Here is a 23,090-nt window from a genome sequence, read left to right on the forward strand (position 1 = left end):
TTTTCTCTTTTTTTGGTAATTTAAGATTTAATTTCTTCAACTTTAACAGTCTGAAAATATGATTACACATTAACCAATATTCTATTCAAGCAAGGCTGAGACATGTATTATAATGCAATGTGGAAACAATGAGGTGACAAAATGCTGAGGGTCACTATGTACACAGTTTATATATAAAGAAAATCAAATGGCAATGACATTTACACCATCCTCAATTTCAATATCATATGGCATCCGATGAAAGTGAATTAGAATATATCCAAGTGATCAAACAGTCCCATGATATTCATGTGACATCGTGTGCATACTTGTAAAAATGTCCATCCAACAAAAATGAAACATCATGTTTTTAACCACCGGACAAACACAGCATGATTTCATTTCATTTAAGAGCTTTACTCTCACTTAAATGCCACTGTGCAAATGCGTGAACTGGTAAAACTTGCAGTATGTTTGTCTACTCAGTTCTGCCGAAAGTATTCAACACAGCTTTTCCAAATTTCTATTTGTTGGCCAAAACTGTGCCCAACAGATGTGCGAATCATTAAGAATACTTGAAAAAGAAAAAGAAAAATCAGCTTTTTTGTAGTCACTGGGGTCGACTACTGAAACTGTCGTTTCACAAAATTTGTATCGTGACTATGTGTGTAAGCAGATCTGCTCATCAAAGATTTAGAGTCCAGGTTAGTGGGACAAAGACTGGAACATGACACAGGACAAAATGTTGTCTTTTCTCAAACTTTTGAAATATTTAGTGTGAAGATGACGACTGCTGTAAGTTGCCGATGTGCATTTCTTTTAAAGGCTATGCTCACATAGAGGATGCCTAGACAAGACTTTCTGTGTCTTTTCTTTTCTTCCTTTACTTTGAGAATATCCAGGAACCCCTGGGTCAAGTATGCTTAACAAAACAACACAACTTGATACGCTTCATTCCACACATGCACACAACATGTAACATTCATGCTCAGAACAGCTTAAAGTTTAAAGTTTAGGTCACAAACTGAAAAATCTAATTTGGATCCTTTTATCCTTTTCCAGTGAAAATCAATCTATATCATTTTGCATTTTCTTTTTGAAAAATAGGATATTTTATCATCTTTTGAAATCCGCTGAGAAAGCACGACAAGCATAACTACGAGACGCTGATACGTTTGAGCAGAGATTTTGCTTTAAAAAATGGAAAAGAATTGCAACCGTGGCAGTAAAATGAAGCCTAGAAAGCGCTTCTATGAGACTGATACAAAAATGTCATGACTAAGCCATGATGGAGATGTAACACTATCTACATATAGAATGCATTAGCTGCTTCATGAGTATTTTTTTCCCCATTCATTACATAAAGGTGAGTGAGTCTGGCATATAGGCTTAAAAGTAGTCTCTTTCTATTATAAGTCTGTTAAATGTTCTAACTTTTATCTAGTCTAGTGATTTGCAGGAAAGCGGATAGATGCTATGTTCAGGACACATACATTTATCGGGTCACAAGAATCAGTGCATCTCAGAACTGTTGTTAATGTTAAAAAAAAATGAAGAAAAAAAAACAAGATTTTGTGTCAATAAAACAGGTGCAGGGTCATCCCAAGCTGAGCCTCAGAGTCCGTGTGGACAGCAGCAGCCACAGCATGGCCCTGTGTGTCTGGAGGCCAAAGAGTAACACACAGTTTAAAGGAAGACCAGCTTTTCCCCTGTGGACCTGTGCAGTGTGGGATGCAGGATCAGGGAGGGGGAAGCATTGGTATAAGTTGGGGTGGGGAGCGCTGCAGGGCAGAGGATGGGGAGATGATCCTGTTTACTATTTGGGTATATCCCCTTTCTTCAAAATGAGCTGCCGCTGCCAGGGCGCCAGTTTGGTCTCGTCATAGCCTAGGTTTCGTATTCGCTCCAACTCCGTCTTCTCCTCGATCTCCTTCACCTTTTTGGCCTGCTCCTCTTCTTTTCTACGTGCACAGGATAATTCACAGTAGTTAGAGCTGTACAGTAAATCTTCAGTTTATAGTTGTTACTTATAACATATGCAAATGACCACATCTCAAGACACGAAGCACTCAGAAGCACAAACCACCACCAAGGCATCTCACTTTTTGGGCAGTATTTACTGTTAAAAGAATAGTACTGTATTTTCTGTATATTAAATTTATTTTCTTTGCTCTTTTTAAACGTAATTAAAGACGTTTTTTAATCCATTGATCTCAGACTCACAGCACCTAACAAATTTCTCATTCAACACATTTTGTGTTACGTGTTGTATAAAGCAGAATGAATAAAATTTTCTTACCTTTTCTGTTCCCTGTCACATCAGGAGATGGTGAACACAAGAAGACAAGGTTTAAATATCTCGAACAGCAACAGCAGTTAATCCACAAGTTAAAGCAATTAAATGAGAATTTTAACACGTGCAAGTGACAAAATAGGAAGTACACTTTATACTCTAAACATCGAGTTCAAATTGTTCAACAATAAATGTCACAAAGAAGGCTAAAGATCGCACAAATCTTGAGGTAAAGCAGGATTAGTCAATATATTTTTGCTTCCACTGGAGGAAAAAAATGAATGAAACCTTTCATGTAAGGTTCTCGACTCTTTTACTTCTTCCGGGCTCTGATTTATGGATTTAAAAACAGATACAAAACTAGCCTTTTACTTTTAGTGCATATGACGCACCTGCAGTTTTGATTAGGTCCAACATTTTCCCAATGCAAACACAAAAAATACATTTAGCAAGCTGGGTATTTTTGAATATTTTGGAAATACAGAAGTACAATATAGTTGTGCAGAAGAGCTTCTTGAAATGCAAATAAACAGTAAATTAATAAAGATGGCCTGCAATGGCAAGAATTTAAAGTGCTTTGCTGTGAAAAAAAACTCTCTAGTAACCAAAACCCCAACTGGTTGGATGTTTTGGTGGCATCACAGCCACTAAGTGTTTTCTGCCAACTTATTCCTGCCCAGAGCGCCTTTATGTCATCCATTTGGGTTAAGCACTGCTAACCTGCCACCAAAAATGAGATGTGCTGAGTAACACTGGCTACTCACCTCTCTTCATCCATTTTCTTCTTCATCATGTCTCTCCTCCAGGCTGGCATTGACGCCAGGCGTGCCGCCTCCTCCTCAGCCTGTAAGGGGACAGAGGGGTCCGGGGAGAGACAGAGATAGGGGCCCACAGCAGTCAGCAATGAATTTGTACTTTTAAAGTATCTTCTGTTGTGAGGAGACTTGTGTCAAGATTAAGAGAAATCGCGAGTGCAAAATATGTACTACATGTATTTGGTAAATGTGAGCAAGTTCTTCAGTCAGTTAAGTAGCCAACTCTGCTACAGACTTCACTTGCATCATCTTGTGTGCAACCTTCGTCTTTAAAAAAGTAGTAATCTCAGTCTTCACCTTTAGGTTAGCACACAGTCATGAACAGATGTGCCCCATGAGATCATTTTTAAAATATCTGGTTATAATACACCTGGATATAATAATAGATGTGTTAACATTTGAAATATTTGAAAATTACTATTGAGTCTATTATATTAAATTAAAGGTGATATGGAGATGATTTATGTCGGTAGCACTGCATAAATCATCACTAAAGCAGGCAAGCACCTGCATAAAGAACAACTGTAATGAAATGTTAGTCCAGTCTGTTTGTTTGTGCAGATTCTCAAATGTCAGTTTTAAACAAATGGCCTTTATGTAAGACTTAAGAACCTAAACAATGGTAACCCAATATAGTTGAAACTAATGTATGAACTCACCAAAACAAACAGATCTCACAAAATGTCTGCTTCTGCTGTTTGTTTAAAATGAAACAAAGCCTTTGAAAAGGACAGTGTTTTACAGGATATTCTCTGTGTACACATATGGTAACTGGATCCTTTTTTTCCCTTTCAGGCTGTAACTGGAGGTGGAGCGGGAGAGAAAAAGGGCAGCCATCTTGGATTTCTCATCTTCGCCCAACTAGACACATTACCCTTCTGCATTCATTTTACTGAAGGATTTCACTTGCCCTAGCCAGTGTGAATCCAGGTAAGATTATCTATGGAATTAATATTTAATGAGTCCCCTGGGAATTTTGCCTCAAAAAAAAAAAAAGAAAAAGAAAAAACATGGAGAAAACAAACAAAAATAAACAAATTTACACCGCCCTCCACCAAAACCCTTCACCAAAAAGTAGCTGATAGTAGCTATTAAAGGTTTAAAAGTAAGTGTGATCAAGTCAACTGGCAGTTAAGTAAGAGTGACAGTTAAGCTAACCAATTAAAAAAGAAAAAGCTGCAAAAATACGAATTAAGCAGCTCTCTTGATGGGCTTAATAAAGTTTTTTGGTTTTGTGGGCAATATTTGTAGTGTCAGTGGACATCCACAAGGGTCAGAACACACAACCCTTTGCTGTGCCTGCATACTGTTTGGGATTATAACAATTGTAGGCTATTAGATCTATAAATTTGGAAGTGTGAAAATGACATTGTATTATTAAGATGAAGTTATTGCTTAGACTTTGCTGTGCTAGCAGCTATTTCAATAATCAATAATAGTTTTAGGTAATTTTATTGAATCTAGCATTATTTTTTGTCTAATGAAAGAAAAATAAACAAATAAACTGTAGTTCAGTCAAGACTAATTCTGTTGAAACTGTAATTACTACAGCAACCTGACCTCCAGTTCCATATATGCAAGAGCGCATTGTGCAAGCTCAGCAGATTACATCATAGTCTATTATAGTTTTGCCCATCTGTTAAGGCAGTGTTGTTACTAACATCACTCTTTACTGTAGTGTGTACGTGCTCCAACTCGGCCTGAAATATTGTGCAAAGGGGAAAAAGTTTGATAGGAAGTGGCTTTAGGTTTACCAGCTGACTGCCTTCTCGTGCGACCTGCGAGTTGATAAAGATTCACTGTAACCTCCTTATGGCTCCTGTAAGCCACAGATAGAAGGACAGCAGGGGGTGTTAAGAGGGTTATTCCAAGGTAATCTTGATGCAATAGAACAGACACTATGAGAATAGTGTGCAGTGTGCGGTTTATTGCATCGACAAGCATTGCACTTGAGGATTACACATTGAAGAGTGTGTGTTTGACAGTTGCTCTTTCATTGGTAAATCAGTGTCGTTATGTAAGTTCTCAAAAGGATGGAAAAAATATCTTAGGTAATCTATTGTTCTGGCCTTTTTGCCAAACAGGTGCATCAGTGCAAAAACTCCAAACGGTTAGTTGCTGCTTAAATCTGCTAATCCCCAAAAATGACAGTTTTATTTACTTATAACACCAACCTAGAAACCAATAAATAGAAGAACATGAAATCAATTATAGAAACTCTGAGCCAATATTTGAAATATACTTATATAATAACATAAGCAAACAATGGAATAAACACCATAAAGCAGTTGTAACATTTAATGTGATGTTTTATTTAAGTTAAAGCTTTGACTGGTGAATACTTTTAAATATGCTCAGAGAAAAAAATTGTAACTTTTGAACCATTTTCACCATATTTCATCAATTCTGTAATGTTTATTAAAAGGCACACCTTATAAGTAAATAATCCACTTGTATTTAAACAAAGACATTTGTGAACCACTAAGTAGTTCTAAACTTCAAACCCACTAAAGACTGAGCTACTTTCTCTTTCAGTTCAAGCAAAAAGGAACCATTTAGACAGTAAGGCCATTTTCCCCTTCAATAATTATCAAGAATGAAGGTAGAACAGAGGCCAGATGCTGCTCACTCGCTGTCACTTGCTGTTTTTGTGTGAGTTCACTGAGGCCAGTGTTTAACTGTCCTATAGCCAACTGGCTAAAAATGTGACAAATAGGAGAAAAGGGGACACGTTTGATCATGTGCATAGAAAGAAAGATAAATGAAAATGTAACTTTTATGTAGCAAAAACTGTGTGCAATTCCATGTCATTTTTTAAAGTCAGTGGAATATATGAATGTTATCTATAGACCTGAGTCTGTCACTTAAAAGTGAGCCACATCTTCTTATGCACGTTACATAAACCAGCGCCAATTAATCACCTACTGTATGAAAATGAGATGGGATAAAACCCTCACATAAACGCAGTCTGAAATATTCAGTGTAAAACAACTATGCAGAGTTTTACTAATCATCCCCATTACAAAGATGACCCAAAGAAACAAACAGCATTGATTTTTATGGCAAATCTTTTCCTTTTAAACTTTTTTTTCCTTGTGTTTTGTGGCAATCAATCATACTTTGTCTGAAAAGCTCTTGGTTTCACACAATATGTGCATCTTTTGTAATACAATGCATACTTCTCTCCACTTAAACATACAGAAGCTGTAATGTTAGCACAGCAGCATGGATGCTCTTTGCTGCAGTTAAGTCCATTATGTGACATGGCCTAAACATTAACAAAGCAGATTAGGTTCTCTTGTCAGCATGTTGCACTGTGCGTGCTAGTTTTCCAGAACTGATCTTAGCAGTGAACCTTCAGCACAACCTTAGCCTACATAGCTGTTAGATATCAAAAAGTTCAGCTTCCTTTTCTTTCCAAAAAGCAAAGCTTCGGTCAATGTATTTAATGATTTCCTCATTGCTGAACTCTTTAAGCTCATAGATGACTTTAATTGAATCTTCATTGGGTTCTTCTTTGGGTGGAGGTTTATCAACGTGGGGTTCTTCTTTGACTTTAACAGTAACAGGTTGGGCATCTTTCACTGGACATGGTGTTGCTGTGTCTGGAAGTGTCTCAACTTTAGCTGTTGTTTCAACATGTTGCACGCTTGCCAAGTCCTGCATGTGGTCCTGCTCTGAACCTTTCCTATTAGAAATTGCAGGCTTATTTAAACTGACATTCCCCTGAACACTGTCCTCCACTGAGTCCTTGGGGGGTCCCTGCTCCACACACTGACCATCGTGAGCCACAGCAGGTGACAAACCTTCAGAAACCCCCGGATGTGAGACTGGTAAGGAGGGTTGTTGTGATGGTGCAGGTGGTGCAGAGTGTGCATTCGAAAGTGGGAGTTCAGGAGGTGGTGGGTGGGATGGTGGGGGAGGGAGTGTTTCCTGCATTGGCATTATGGAGATGTCAGGAGACATGGAATGTAGCGATGCTGTCAGCATGCCTCCTCCCTCACGCGAATCTCCAAAGTACTTGACTTTTATGTCCTCAAAACCATCCGCCCAATCTCGCTTCTCGCACTCAATTTCCTCCATGACCTCCTTGTGAAACTGCCTTATGACCTCCCATTTGTGGCTGCCAAGACGGTCAAACATCTCATAGCATAAAAGGTGTCGGAATTTCCGCTCACTTCGAGACATGTTCATTTCCAATAGCTGGAAATAGCCAAGCATGAAAAGGTCAAGAGTTAGGCTTTCATAGCTCACAGTTGACCCGTTGATGTGCGGCAGGAAATGCTGTGGCCAATAGATCATCTGAGCACGACTCAGCCGGCGGATCTGGCGTGTGGGCACTTGACTCATGATTGCCCTCCAGTAGCCAATCAGATTCCCTACTACCTGCTTTGATTTCATAAATAGGAGGAGTTTATCGTCTTCACTGTGCATCTCTCCACCAATCTGTGCACTAAATTGGCTGTAGTCCTCCCAGTCCACGTCTAAATGATTTCGCCTCCTGCCAGTATATCTAGTCTGATAAGACTCAGAGACTGTATACTTCCGCCAATGTTCAAGGAAAAGGAAGACAATTCTCTCTTTCCTCATTTCAATACATTCCTGGACATAGCTTAGATCTGTCTGCACCTCCAAGCTTCTTGTTAGTTGATCATTATTTAAAACAGGGTCTGCAGAAAGAACCTGGCTGAACTGTTCAATATTAGTTGGCGCCATTGCCTCAGAAGACATATATGTCTTAGGAGCATGAGATGCGGTGATAGCTGGTTCTTCAACAAGTGGTAAGACTGAATCCTCCACTGAAGTTAAACCACCATTGGTATTGGATTCCAGTACGGAAGCAGAGGAACAAGGGACCTCATCCTCACAGACTGTCTCTGGATGATAACTAGACTCACTTACCACAGGGAGTGACCTCTTGCGTTTGTAAACCCTATTTGCTTGGTTGTCTGCAGACTGCGGCTGATTCTGAACTTCATAATTAGCCTTTAGGTTCTTCACTGAAACGCCGCACTGCTTTATTTCCTTTTCTACATCCTCTCTTGTTGAAAAGGATTGAGAGCGTCCCATAATTCCAGCTGATCCCACTGACTGACCTGTGCTCACATTTCTTGTGTCTTCTTGGGAATATCCAGGACATATAAGATCCAAGATGTCTATCTCTTTGCCTCCCAGAGTGGCAAGAAGGATAGCCATACTCTTTAGGAGGGTAGAAATCTTGCTGCACCAGGCTGGAAGATCTTCAGCTTTGCCATGCACCTGCTTTGGATTGACTGAGAAGTGCCCCTGATTGAGAGCAGCAGAAACTGGTAGAAGCTGGTGAAGCTCCTGCTCCAATTCACTCAGTTCCTTCTCGACTTCTGATACCTTATGCATAACCTGTAGGTTCTCAATTTGCTTCTCAATTCGGTTCAGGTCGGCCTCAGTCATCAGTTCACCAAATGGGCCCAAAATGGCATTGTGGGCGTGGGAGTAGTGCCATTCCAGAGGCTGGTACTGCCCAGTTGATGCAAACTAAATCAGAGGTCAAAGGAGACCAATAGGACAAGGAAAAAAAAGGAGGAAGGAGGGAGGGATTCCTTCAGCTTGAATTTCCTGGTACGAACACACGCTTCAGTGCAAATCCATCCTAACACACAGGATTTACATGGATTTAGTGGTGCAATGGCACTGCCTGATTACAAGCACAAAGCTTTCCAATGGAATTTTGAGTCAAAGAACAGTGACTACTTTGTTGAGTTATATGCGAAATTATATGTTAGCTAGACCAATACTGGCATGCAAGAGTTACAACATGTTAGTATTTGTATTTTAGGCACTTAACACTGCAGATGTTTCACAACATTTGCGTAATGCCTCTTAAAAGGCTCTATTCTGTTTTTATGAGCCAGTGTTTACTTTTGTCTGATATTTTTTTTATGCATCTACACAACGCTTCTACTACAAGGACGCTGACACTGCAAACCATTGCCGTTACTCTTTATGAGATCATGATCTGCTCGCACCCTGCCAGCTTCTCCCCCCCAAAAAAGATGTTGGGGAAATTAAAAAAAAGACTGCTACAATGATTAGATAGAGATGATTTAAATAAAAAAAAAAAATCCTCAATGGACACAAGTTTTCAGTATTGTTAATATGCTATTTGTGTTACTGTTGGTATCAATAATGGTTGACTTGTAGTGTGAATGGACCCGGCATCACACCACTGAATCAGCATGTAAGAACTTGGAACAGCAAAACTCCACCATCAAACACCAGCTCACACTGTGAACCCATTAGTCAAGTGTGCCAAATTCTGTGATGGTTGTTGTAGCCAAGTATTCAATTCAGTGCACTCCAAAAAGGTCTGCTATTGGCAAGAAGTACAAATACGAACAAGAAACATGTGAAGAAATGCAAAAGAAGTGGATAAATAATTGAAAAATGTGAGAACAAGGAGATGATCATTTTGTGGACGTGAACACGTTTTCATGTGTTATTAGCTGTGTTACCAGTTTAATGTTTTTATGAAAAAAATGGAACTAAACAATTAAAACACTGCACGTGAGCAGTGTGTTTAAGCTTGTTGTTTAGTGGTGCAACATTACAATTCCTTAGATAGCAGTAAATTATTAATCAGTCAAATTTAATCAAGCATGTTACATACTACTAGGGTCCTTCTTGTATTACACAGGATTAGCAAGTGTTCAGATTGTTCCGGTACAAACTGCGAATTAACATCTTGTCTAAATAGTCATAATATAGTGCTATGACTGTGCATCAGTGTATGCTGGCTGTAGTCCTTGAGAAAAATATGACCCCACTGAATGCTTAGCTTTAAACTAGCAACTTCTAAGAAAAGCCAACACAAAGAGCAAAAATGATCTCATGCAAAAATGGAACTAAATTAAACATGCCTTCGCACAATGCCAGTGTTCAAAGCATAGACAGTATAAAACATGGATGTAGTTTCTGGATAGGAAGAAGGAAGTGCTTTAAACCTGCTAAAAAGTCTATTTTTGCAAATCTTGTTCATACCATGTTTCAAAATGGCAGATTATTTGTGAAAATGTCTTGTGGTTGCCAGTGAGTGTGTGGTTTCACAGTCAAAACTCCTCATCACATCCTTTTTTTTCCCGAAATCAAGACGGTGATGGAGAAAACGCTCATCTTGAGGTTTCAAAACAAGACTGCAGAAGCAGTGGGTGATGTAACAGTAGCTACGTCCATCTTTTATACTGTCTGTGGTTCAAAATCACAAACTTCCACGCTCAAATCCAAGCAACAGCTATCCCCTTTGCTTTGCTCATGATCTGAATCTGTCATTCAGATCAATGACAGATCAAGTCATTTCTAGTCACTTTTACTGTACACTGTTAAATTTATAGGCCCACAAATGGGATAGCTAATGACACTCAGCCATTATGCCTACCTTGCGTTTGTGCTCTTCTTCCTCTTGCATCTTGACCTGAAGCTTGCGCACCATCACCTGCCTTTTCCATTCAGGGATGGCTTTCCCTTGTTCATCATGAGTAGGCACTAGAGCCTCAACATCTGTGAGACTCGTCTTCCGCCCTGAATCCGCTTTTGCTGTGCCTCCACCACTGTTCCCATTGATCACAGAGTTGGAGGACAGCTGCTCGTTGCTCCCAGATGTTGACATGGTCCTGCCAGATCCGGAGCCAGCGGGGCTGGGGCTGGGACTGGGACTGGGGCTGGGGCTGGGGCTGGGACTGGGGCTGGGGCTGGGATTGGTGGGTTGTGAGGTCACTGGTGCGCTGGTTGGCGGAGGGGATGGCGGTTTGGCTGGTGGGCTAGATGATCGACTCTCTGGAGATGTAGAGTTTTCCTGAAGAGAAATAAAGGCACAGATGGAAAAAAACAAACAAACAGGAGTCACATAAATTTTAACACATGTGGCTAAGAGAGTGAGATTTTGACTTTCATAAATCAGGCCAGAATGTGGTTAGATTTGCATATAGTTCATTTAAAATAGAGAGCGTGACATCAAATCCACAGTTGATGGTAAAAACTGTGAGTTAACTTTCAGAACGATCCCTTCTGCATGAGTCACTGTCTGTAGCTAAGGAAGCTAAGTGACCTACATTGTTTCCTGTGGGCCCGCTGTTGGAAAACACAGTGGTATAGCCTTTACTGTGAGGTGTGGGCTTGAGGCTCTTCCCTGCCTTGATCTCTGCCAGCAGCTCCGAGTTGTCGCCGGTGGGGGACATCATGTTGAAAGATTTTGCGCCTGCGGACAAAAGGACGGAGCAGGCAAGTGAAACCAGGTAGAAAGATTGAGCAGAGAGAGATGGATACAGACAGACTGAGAGAGGTAGACTGATGAGGAGAAGAAGGGCTTGAGTGGCATTTCACTGTTAAATATTTCATCCAATCAGCAAGGTAACAATGCTGACCTGGAGCATGTTGGACAATGATGGGAGGTCATAATGGTATTCTAAACCTCACTCATGGATAAGCTAGATAAGTTTCTTTTTAGATTTGATTACTCTGGTTGGCATCTGCCTTTATTCCTGCTGGGGTCGAATGTTTGCTGGAGACGTAAATATCGTTGGGCAACTGTTAAATCGGCCAACAGCTGGAGTGAGCCAGGATTAAATGAAGATGAGCAATTAAATATACTTTCATTACAGTGAACTCAAAGAACAGAGACACAGTCTCTTTCATTGTCATCTGACCATTATCGTTACAGCTCAGCTGCTGTTAAACACCCTAAAAAGATATACATTCAGTTCCCGTTTACAATAATCTACTGAATGAATCCTTCAACAAATTTAACTACACTTCAACTTCAAACTCAGTTTCAATGCAATTGAAAATTAACTTCATTTTCACTTATAAAGGAAAAATAAAATTGGTCCTATGCCAATCAGGCAATGTCAAAATATGCCGCTAATTTATGCAATTATACATTTAGATCAGCTTTTCAAAATCATTATACTAACCATAAAGAAAACCATAAAGTACTGCATGCAAGCACCACTGCAGCTGTCGTTTGAGTTCTTAAGCAAGAAAACATTTAAAGTGTAAATGGAAAAAGCTCAAAGATGATGCTGTAGTGCACAACTAACAGTTACGCATATCTTTTTACCAGGATTTAAATGTCGAATATTTTGAAGCAAACGCACAAAAGAACACCTCACCTGTTTTTGCGAATGTTTTTTTCTAGGAAAATAAATATCCTCAATCCTTCATTGTTTACTCATCCTCTATGTGCGGAATGGAAACAAAACAAAACAAAAAAAGAGTCCTACTGAAAAAGTGCTCCCTGTTGAGACAACCGCAATGCTCCGGCCGGACACAAAGACTCGCTAGCGTGCCACCCCTCCTCACTCTCCCTGCTCTCTCTGTCTCTCTCGTGGGGAGGAGAGAACAGCTTTCCATTAAAGACCTATCATCACAGTTGGGGGAAATCTAAAGGAATCACCCGTAACTGGAAGTGACAGCCAGCCATTGGCAAGCCAGCTAGGAATTAACACACACAAACGCACACACGCACACCGTGTTTCAATCCCCGGCTTCTCAGTGCCCAACGCCAGACCAAGATTCAGTTCGATCGACCTGATAAACTGTTTCGAGACACATACAGCTGCCCCTCATATTTTCTGCATCACATAGAGAGAGAAAGAGAGATAGAGAGAAAGAGAGAGAGAGAGCGAGTGAGAGAGCGAAAGAGAGAGAGATTTGCCTGTGTGTGACACCACTAAGCCTTTTACAATGTGTGCTTGATTGAAGCTGCGGCCTGTGTAAAGCTTCAGCATAAAAAAGAAAGAGCTGAAACACCTTTGACGGCTATTTAAATTCATTTTAAAAAGCTCAGTACATCGCACGAGAGGTACAAATCTAAAATATCCTGGGCTAAAATGTAACTAGATCAGTTGCACATAAGCATGATTAAATGCTTTTTCAAACTTAAAAACAGCTAAACAACATTAAACAGCTGTATCTTTAAAAAAAAGACACATTCTAAGTTGGTGTGCTTGCAACTTTTTGAAAAGAGACTAAAATTTGTGTTTTTGAGTCTTTGCTAGTATGATTGTATTTAGCCTGGGATGTGGGTGGAGAGAGGGTGGAGGTTTCTATGAAGAGAAACGGGCAAACAGTGTGACATGTTCCTATGGTGTGTTGCTGTTAAGGTCAGCTATGACCTATGATATAAAAAGCAGGATCCTTTGCACCCTTACAAACTGAAAACCACAGAGACATAAACCTCTTCATTCAGCCGCCTGGTTTGTTGCTCCGAGATTAATAGAAGGCTTTTAATTTTATGGCCTGTTTATCACTACTGGTTAATTCTGTTGAATAAATCATTAGATGAAAATGTGCGCAGTGCAATATAAAAGGTAAGCAGTTGTTCTCAATAGAAGAGCAACAGGACAATAAAGGACTCGTAACCATCGCCATTGTTGCAGCAGCATTTGGAATTAGCCACTTGTTCTGCTGCTGTGGCGTGTGTGGAGTGTTTGAGTTGTAAATTCATCTTAAGCTCTCAAACGAGTTGGTGGCGTTTAATTTTATGACCACTAAACAACTTGTTTAACAGTTCACGCGACTCATGCCATTAGCGAGCACACACCACTCTTTAGCTTTAAGTCTTTTATTGCTCTCCTACCATTGGTCGGCAGAAGGAGCATGAACAGATAGGACAGTTGGATAATTGCTGAACAAAGCGTACAGATAACATAAAGAGACTGTAAAAAGGTATAATTGTCACTTATGCTATAGCCAGGTTATACTTTAATGGTGCGTTTACTTACAGCTTTGTTTAAGGTAACAAAATGCCTCGCCTGCTGTACTTGTTACAAAATGTTTCTTAATTAGATTGTAATGTTAAATTTTCTGTTATTCTGTGTTTTATGTTGCCGTTTCGCTGATTCTGAAATCTTAGTAAAAATCTTTTTTTTTTATGTTGTTTTACCTGGAATACAGTAACTCTGCACTAATACTCGTCCTCACTGTATTGACAGGAAAACCATGCGGCATTGGGTAAAAATACATAAAAAAATGTAGGTAATCATTCAAACATTGCCTTTGTTAACAGCAATCACGGTCACATTGTACTTAAAAGTAAATTTCCTTCAGTTCAGTTTTCAAAGGGTGATAGAACAGCTGCTTTGATAAATTGGATACTCATGGTTTGAAACAATATCTTATATAAAGTTATTTACATAAAATGCTATGGACAGGTTAAAACGCTCTAGAATTTAGACAAATGTTATAAAATGTCATGTAAGTGGGAAGGACAACTGTGAACTCTGAATGTATCTAAACAGGATGAAGTGATTTAGCTTAAATGCAATTGATTCGCAGTCTCTACTTACTCTTCATCTGTCTAAGTGCTCCTCCCTCTGCCTGTGAGGCAGAGTTATCTCTGCCTTGACAGAGCACATGGTGGCAGGCAAGAAGAGGGAAAAAACAAAAGAAACAAAACAGAGAGAAGTGCATGGAGAGCAAACAGGAGAGATAAAGAACATGTAAACAGAAACGTATAAAGCAGAAAAGCAATGCTGAATTGAAAGTGACAGTTTTTAACCAAGTGACATCAATGTATTTAGAATTACAAGAGAAAAGAGTATTTTGTATATTGTCACTCTTCATGTAATATCTTTATCAGGTAAGACTGATATCTGCCTATCATTAACAAGATTCTTTAAGCAAAGATTTTTGGTATTTTTGCTCAGTTTCCAGTTTGCTTTTGTAGTATACTGACCAATAGTATAAGCAGGAAGTTATGTATGTAGACATGTATGCAAAGAATGGCAGATGTCAGCTCCAAGAACTGGATTTGTCATAATCAAATTTAGGAACTTCACTTTCACTGAATTTCCTTGTATATTAAGGAGTTTCTAGAAAAAGGAAATGCATTAATCAACGTTAGAACAAGATAGATATTTTGTTTCAAATCTTAAAACACGTATGTATTTTAAAATTCCACATTTTTAGCACTTAAAAAACAGCCTTATACATAAGTTAAAATTTCCCTGCAACTCGAGCGGCATGTGCACCGTCAGACTGCATCATCCAGTGCGTCCAGGGCACTTAAGGAAATGGCTGAACACTAAACCAGTTCTCAGGGTAATGCTAGCGCTACATCATTAATTTATAATCTCTTATTTAGAATGCTAGGGTCAGACTCAACTCATCATTACCCAGGGTGATTACTTGGTACCCATTAATACACCAGTCTCTGCTTTCTAGGACTAATATAGCAGGAAACAAAGATGGGGAAAAAAGTATTGAGATTAGGGAAAAAAGCAGGTTTGGTTGACTTACTTCCTGACGACGAAGATGGGCGTCGTTGATTGGTGGGCGTGACGTTGGCATTATTCTGAGGGGTTTGTGTCTCCGGAGGCAGAGGAGGAGGTGGCGGGGGTGTTGGCATTGGATTGCTTGGGGGGAGAGGTGGTGGTGGAGGAGGTGGTGGTTGAGGAACAGATTCCTCTGTAGTCCCATTTTCAGAGCTTTGGGCGGGATTTTCATTTGGCTCCTCCAATAACACAGAACCCTGAACCAACAAAAGGGAGGGTAAAAAAAATGTCACTCATTCTGCATTCTGAGGTTTTGTCTTAAAAACTACATTGTTGTTAACTGGAAACACTGCTTTATCCTGAAAGAATTAAAATAACACTTATTTTTGCTCCACAATTTTTTTGCATACTCTTGAGAGTTTCTTTGTGCCTTACAAAAAGTTTTTTTTTCAGTGTTGGAAATTTTTTTTAAAAATTCACTGGTGAAAAAAAGATGCCACAACATTTATCTAAAATAATATCTGAGAGAGCTTGAGATTCCTGCGCTGAGGCTTGACAGGCGCAAATGTATAGTGGCACGATACTTCAGCTTCCTCCTGTCTTTCATTAACTCATAACAACACAATGCCCTTTGCTAATAACAGCTAATATGACATAATCTCAAGGGGGAAAGGTCTGAGGGGAAAACAGCCATCTGTCACTGCCCCGCCCCACCCAGTGCATACGTCTGACACACTCTGAAAGTGTGCCGCACCTCCTGTGGAGACAAATTAATAGACCATGACATTTAACTCGACTCCACCGCTCCATTATTCCTCAGACGCGTGCTTGTCATTGTTGCCGCCTTTACTTTTCAAACCCCCCAGAGAGCTGGAAGGGGGTTGGCCATGTCCAGATGGGTCTTGGCAGCACGTGCCGCTTCTGCTGATTAGCCAGCCCATCTGCTAGGGTTGTGCTGAGACCAGGAGGGGCCCCGCTGAGGCCTTAATTGGCTCAATGAGGATTATAACCCATGTCATCCAAAACACCCCCACCCCTGATACCCATGAGATTATAAGAACACTTCTCTAGGGATGTTGGTGAGAGTCTGCCAGATTCTATTCATTCAGCTGCCTGTGAAGGTATGTGGCAACAAGCACACAGTTTATATTTAATACTGGGATTGACATGCAAATGCGAACAGAAATTTTCCTTGATCAACTTTTCAGGGCACCTACAATGGCACGTAATTTTGGACTAACCTTTTGTCCTTTCTGGGGAAATTCTGTTGTGTAAGCGCATTATGTCAATGGTGACCGAGTAGGCTAATAAATAGTGCCTAAGTCAATAAAAAAGCATTATCAAAATGTTTACATTGCAGTCTGATGTACATGTGGGGGATTTTATTACAGCCTAACACATACAAGCTGGCCACTTATCTAACAAATACGTTCAGCTTCAGTGGGATTCTCCTTTTTGTGTCCCTTTCGTTGGTGATTTCTTGCTAAGTGCTTTGTTGTCAGCGATCATACTGAGTTTGATCTACTGTAGCCTCTTGGACAGTTTACACAATGGGGTGGAGACTCAAGAGGCAATGGAAATAAGGGGATAATTTGGATCAGGTGGCAAACAAAAGTTCAAGAGGACGCAACATTATATAACATGCTGAGTGGCAATGCTTAGGCAAATAGTGCAGCCAGTTTTGTAACCGAATGCCATCGTCAGCAAGCTAAACCTCAGACTGGAATGACCTTATAAGGAGTTAAGAAAGGAAAAAGGAGAAAAGGAGCCTTCATGGAAGAACCAGGGCACACTATGTCAACCCACTACTAACCTTACATCCATCAGACTTCCAGCTCATGTACTGACTTTCAATGTCACCCAAAATTTTGAGACAACTGAATTATAACAAAGTAATATTTATTTTATATTTTTGTATAATGCACACAATATTAAGCTGCCTTGTGTTAAAAAAGGTATGTCACATAAAGAAATAAAAGCAAACATACCAGGGCAAAAAAAGCATTTTTCACACACATTTCCAGAAACATATAGACAAGTACATACATTAAAATAAGAACCTATAATACAACAAACATATATAGAGGCAGACGTATTATTATAATTTTTAACCATGTATAGTTTGCATAAACGGCAGAGCTCGGGCTCACCTCCTCGTTGGGTGCCATGATTTTGCTCCCACAAGGCTCGGCCGTGTCGCTCCCCAGGGTTTTGTAGTAGTCCCCAGTGCTGGGCTGCTTGTTGAAACTCCTTGACTTCCTGTTTGAATCCACACGGCGCAATTTGTCGTGGCTCTCTCCAAGAGTTAACTGATTAAGAGATTCAAACAAGAGAGAGAAAGGAGAAATGTAATTTATGTTGTTTAACCCACCGACTTTCACATGAGTACATTAACGTTCACTCACGTGAGTTGTTTTTTTTTTTTAGTTTGAAGTGCATGTAAAACCAGTGAATGAATGATTGCTATCGATAGACTGATTATTGGATTTGGATGCAAAAATGTATAATCATTTATGTTGTGCTGAATTGCATTGAATTATTTTATTGTGACTTATAATCATTGTCAATGCTTTGGGAGTGAACCTTTCATTCTGCGATGCTGTGTACAACATATTTACCATCTTTTATTCCCAGATTAGCCTTCTCTTGTGACCAAAGTGGCTTTATTCACTCACAACACTTCACAACAAGGCTTTAGTTTGGTTCAATAGTCATTGATATTCCATGCTAAATTTGTGGAGCTATAGGACATAATGGTTCACATGCAATGCAACTTTTACACCAGCGTAAGGGAGACCATTCTCTAAGAGCAAGGTCAGAGGTCACTAACTTGAACCTTTAGTTATGGACTCTCACTTTCCACTCCGACATCTATCCAACAATTGGAGCTGTAAAGCCAGGATATCAAAGCTGGTGTTAAAAGAAACTGTGTGGGTTAAAGCGTGCATATACATGAGAGTTACCAGGTTACCGGACAGTAGCGATGGATGCGATCACATTGCATTATGACTAACATGCTTTTCCAGGCTTTCTGTGGACAGATTTTACTAATGCAAAAAGCCTCAAATTTGCATTTACTCAACTCAAATCAAATTCAATGAAAACTTTTTAAAATTGAAATAATTGATTTTCAAAAGTGTGCACTACAAAATGTGTGTAAAAGACAACACACCACATTTTTAATGTTTAATGTCAAAAATGAACCTTAAAAGCTTTCAGCTACAAGCGTGCGAGAGTCGTTGACGGAAAAAAATACAATTACTTTGCCTTTCAAATCCAGGGCTAGGCAACAGACTTGCGGTCATTTACATTGTAATGCGTGCATAGGTCATGGCTTCGCACAAAATCCAGACAAGAGCACAGTGTTTAACATAACCAATAATGGACAGCTGACCCCTGACCTCTCCTCCTCTGTGGTGTCATGTTCTGAGTTTTTATAAGCCTATTTAACTTTGTTGACTCATGTCTGCTGTCACAGAAATGGTCCCTGAGCACTCATCAAGTAGGAGAGTAATGTGAGCTGGGGAGTGCTACAGATGGTTTGTCATCCTCCAGGGAGGTGGGTCAACAATAGCAATTGTACAAAGCATTATAGCTGCCCCCCGCTCCCATCAGCCACAGAGAAGCATACACACAGACAACCTTTCTTCCCATTATATAGATCTATCTCTCAGCATAAAGTCATATGTTTTATACACACGCACGCACACACCCACAGATAGATAGATAGATAGATAGATAGATAGATAGATAGATAGATAGATAGATAGATAGATAGATAGATAGATAGATAGATAGATAGATAGATAGATAGATAGATAGATAGATAGATAGATAGATGGTTGTTTAACCTGTTTGTTGTTGAAGAGGTTTAGCACATTTGCATGTAGCCTTGCAAAAGGCACGGTCGTATTAAAATATTTTGACATCCTATAAAAGTTAAAAGCAAACCACTGAAATAACCTTTTATAAAGTAAAGTAAATCCAAGTCTAAAATTCAAGCATGACTTTTTATGCAACACACTCATCGTTCATACAGCGGCTTAAACCGCTCCAACCTGAACCTGGAGATAATACGTGAAACAATTTGTAGCATCTTTTTTCTTCATTTTTTCCCACTACGTGACAGCACTTTTTCCTGTTAACACCTTACCTCAGCGCTGTGAGTCCTCTCTTATAGCTCTCCTCCAGTACAGACAGAGTCTCATCCACAAAAACCCAGCAGAGCAAAGAAGGTAGCTGTCACCAGATCCAGAGCTTCACCTCCTCTCTCCTCAGTGCTGCCTGTCACTTTACCTGCCCTCTCAATTTACCTACAGGTCTCATCAATAACCTATTGGGCCGGCCACAATGCTGGCAGCGATGTCACCACTAACCCGTAGACCAACCACTCCTCAACTCTACCCGTTTCCTCTTATGCAAAACACCAACACCCATGTGTTTCCCTGACCGTGGTCAGTCACATGCAAATCTCCCAGGCTTTAGGATTATGAGAATTTTCTAGCTTTCAGGGCCCAGAATTAGCAGCAAAGATCTCATGTAAGTGAGAGTTCAAAGTCCAAATTTTTCCAGAAAGACTGCAGATGCACCCCCCCCCTCCTAAAATATCTTTTAGTAAGCTTTTAAAATAATTTTTTGCACATGAAGTTCCTTTACTAGATTATGAAATGACACTGTTCACTGTTTCAAGGTAATTTGTTTTCTTTCCGACGTATGTTGCGCACAATGATCTTATGTGTGCTTTCATTGTTAAATGTTAATGATGGCCGCCCAGGGCCAGTCACCTGGGTACAAAGAAGGGAGGGAGGGGTCGGGGTACTAATTAAAAGCTCCACATGGCTGACGCCACATGCTCCTAGATACAAATACACACAGAACTCACCATGGAGATGATCTATGGCGAAAGGACACTTTCACTAACTGTGGACTTGATGACAGCGAACAACAACCATACACACGGCCCCTGTCTGAACAATTGATTTTTTTGTTTAGTCAGCTGGTTCTGCTGCCTCCTGACCTTCATATATATATATATATATATATATATATATATATATATATCTGCTTGGTTTGAGTGTTTTGTGGAAGTCAAGTAAACTTGTAACTGGACAGAGACTCATATATTAAATAAATTCACATGTACTGCAGTGTTCCCAGAACGGCTCTTTACGTTTCAATTATAATTACACCTACACAACCATTTTTAACACTAAATCAACAAAAGCATTACAGACACTAATGTTTATGCCAGTCCTAATGGCTGCTTCTTGTCAGCTACATTTTTGAGTGATCTTGGGCCAGATTAATTACTGGCATTAAGATCAAACCCATCAACCATTGTTTGTGCGTCAAGCCAGAGCCCTGCTACGGTAATGAGCATATTCTTTGCCCTCGTTAGCAATGCTAACACAATAACATCATTGTGGGTATAAGACAAGGCACATTGTTACATAAGAGTTATAGCTCACTGATTAGGCACAAGGGAAAATAACAGCTAGTGGCTAGTTTATTACCCCCCGCCTCCCATTCCTTCTGTTACTCTAGTATTGGTCACATCATGTCACTTTTGGTGTTTTCCCAAAATGAATGACATCTGAAGTTTAACTAAAAGTGAGCATGTTGAAGCTGATGTTGTGTGAAGTCACATTAAAGAAATCTTCTGCTGGTCTAGCGGTATAAATAAGCCAGGCTGTGAAACCCTATCCCTGCTGAGATAAATGCACAAACACTAATTTATATAAATATGGTTGCTTTCATTTTTCTGTCAGATTTTCCTCCATAGAGAGAAAATATTTGCACAACCTCATGGCACTTCCGACAAACAGCTTTTCCTCAGCTGAACCGGGAGCTTACCAGCCTCTCTTTTTTTTGGGATTTGTTGTCCACACGGCGCAAGTTGCTTTTGACTTTAAGGAACTCGGCTGCCAATGGCTCTTGTGGAGGCTGTGGAGCTGGGTAGCTGGGGGGTGGAGGGGGTCTCGGAGGAGACTCTGGGGGAGGCGGTGGGGGAAAGGGCGGCGGTGGTGGCGGAAGCTTGGAGGCTCCATCATCAGGCTCCTCATTCTTCTTGTGCGTATCGGAGCTGATGTCTGGGTTTAGCATATCCATGTAGGCCTGCATGTCTGAAATGGCTGTCTCTGGTGCACCTGTGAAAACAACAGCCAATTACAGGAAGGAAAATGTGTGCATTTGTAAAACATTCCCTCCAGTCTACATCTGATTACACAACTGAGAGATGAATGAGAAACATGAATGTCACACTAATGACGTCTGCACACAGGCCACTAGGGTGCAGCACTAGTATGGCACCTTTGACATCAAGCGACAGCAAGCAAACTGCTCCATGCTGTTTCCTGCGCTTTGCTGACTGTATTATTGCTGAAATACCATAATAGTAGAGTCAGGATATAGACTGAAGATAGCAAGCCTTTCATGCAACAATCTTATTAAGATGAGATTAAATATAATATCATATATGTAGGTGTTGATCTGATCGGCATTTGTCATTCTGAAATGCTTGAAAAAGATACATATTATATCCTTAATGTGTAAAGAGCAGCAGACCTGTGTGTGCAACTGCGCTCAGCTGAGCAGGTGGGCCTCGTGACGTTGTCAAGCTGCTCCTCTTCTCCCCAGTGCTGGACTGACTGGAGTTGGCTGAGTCGTAGTTGGACAGGGAGCTGGATGGTGAACCGATGTCAAAGTGTGCTGCCTGGGCGGAAGGAGGCATGGTGGTGTTTGGGGAGGACAGGCCAGAGTCTGGCTGCTTGTACTCAAGGTCCGTCGAGGGATCCCGGGACAAAACGCGGTGCTCCACACTCTGCGAGGGGACAAGTTTTATGAACATTCAATTTTCACGATTGTTCAATTTATTCTACTTGGTTGTCTGATATATGGATATCATTTCCACATTACTAAAACAAAGCAAAAAGCATTTGCACCTCAATTAATTACTTATTAATCATTAATAAAACACATCTGGTTCATTAATTTTTAGATTTAGGAAGATACAGGGTCATTATGGCAGGCTCATAAATTTGTCTCTTATTAAAATCTATATGTGCATTCATCAGCTGTTAAATCTCACTGCCACTCAGTCCCTGGTGACTTAACGAGGAGAAGAACAGCATTGCAGGCACACTAATGAAACACCTCACAGCTAGTGAGAATGGCTCTGGGGATCTTTTTGCTTTTCCCACAATGCAGGACTCAATTGGCTGAATGCGCCCCATGAGAAAGAGCACAAGAAGAGAGAAATATGTCATCGATGCCAAACGAGCTCTGTGAGAAAGAATTATTCCCCTGGCCACTCAGGAACATCAGAGGGTTAAGGCCATGGAGAGCACTGTGTGTCAGGTAGCTTGACTAATTATCTGAGTCTGAAGTCTGTCATGGGAGGCAGGTTCATAGAAAGCTAAACATTATTGAAATATCTCCATTATTAATTCTATCTATCTATCTATTAGGGGTGCAACGATATTCGTATCGATATTGAACCGTTGGATACAGTGCTTTCGGTTCGGTACGCATATGTATCGAACAATACAAAATTTGTAATTTATTTTATCAACTTTCCTTCTGACGATGCTGTCTGTGTTGAGCGCTCAGTGGATCTGCGCTTGACAGTGCAGCCTAGGCGGAGTAGTCGAACGCAGATTCACTGAGCGCAGGGCAAGCTAGCAGACAGAAGTTAGGCTCTTGTTGCAACATGGCAAATTGAACCTCCCCCACCCTAATTCAGATCTGGCGTTTGGA

The 23,090-nt window shown here is 40.3% G+C and overlaps 2 protein-coding genes across 4 annotated transcripts in view; both read right to left on the minus strand.

The window, feature by feature from the left end:
- espn (espin) overlaps positions 1-23,090 on the minus strand; it is a 39,934-nt gene continuing 16,844 nt past the window's right edge. For 2 of the 3 annotated variants that reach the window (XM_085145449.1, XM_085145448.1), the window contains 10 exons: positions 21,900-22,155; positions 21,189-21,481; positions 17,486-17,644; positions 15,361-15,592; positions 14,409-14,462; positions 11,172-11,317; positions 10,499-10,915; positions 3,037-3,116; positions 2,279-2,299; positions 1-1,940 (listed from right to left, as the gene is read on the minus strand). In XM_085145449.1, coding sequence (XP_085001575.1) covers positions 1,796-1,940; positions 2,279-2,299; positions 3,037-3,116; positions 10,499-10,915; positions 11,172-11,317; positions 14,409-14,462; positions 15,361-15,592; positions 17,486-17,644; positions 21,189-21,481; positions 21,900-22,155 — 1,803 coding nt within the window. In that variant the 3' untranslated portion in view covers positions 1-1,795. The remainder of the gene's footprint in view (positions 1,941-2,278; positions 2,300-3,036; positions 3,117-10,498; positions 10,916-11,171; positions 11,318-14,408; positions 14,463-15,360; positions 15,593-17,485; positions 17,645-21,188; positions 21,482-21,899; positions 22,156-23,090) is intronic. The other variant, XM_085145451.1, reaches the window with a different exon arrangement.
- LOC146495201 (espin-like protein) lies at positions 6,435-10,492 on the minus strand. The gene has a single exon (XM_085145454.1). It carries the CDS (start codon positions 8,515-8,517, stop codon positions 6,472-6,474), a length of 2,046 nt encoding a protein of 681 aa, XP_085001580.1. The 5' UTR covers positions 8,518-10,492; the 3' UTR covers positions 6,435-6,471.

Source organism: Neolamprologus multifasciatus, chromosome 20, assembly GCF_963576455.1.
Source record: "Neolamprologus multifasciatus chromosome 20, fNeoMul1.2, whole genome shotgun sequence".
In the NCBI taxonomy this organism is placed as follows: Eukaryota; Metazoa; Chordata; class Actinopteri; order Cichliformes; family Cichlidae; genus Neolamprologus; species Neolamprologus multifasciatus.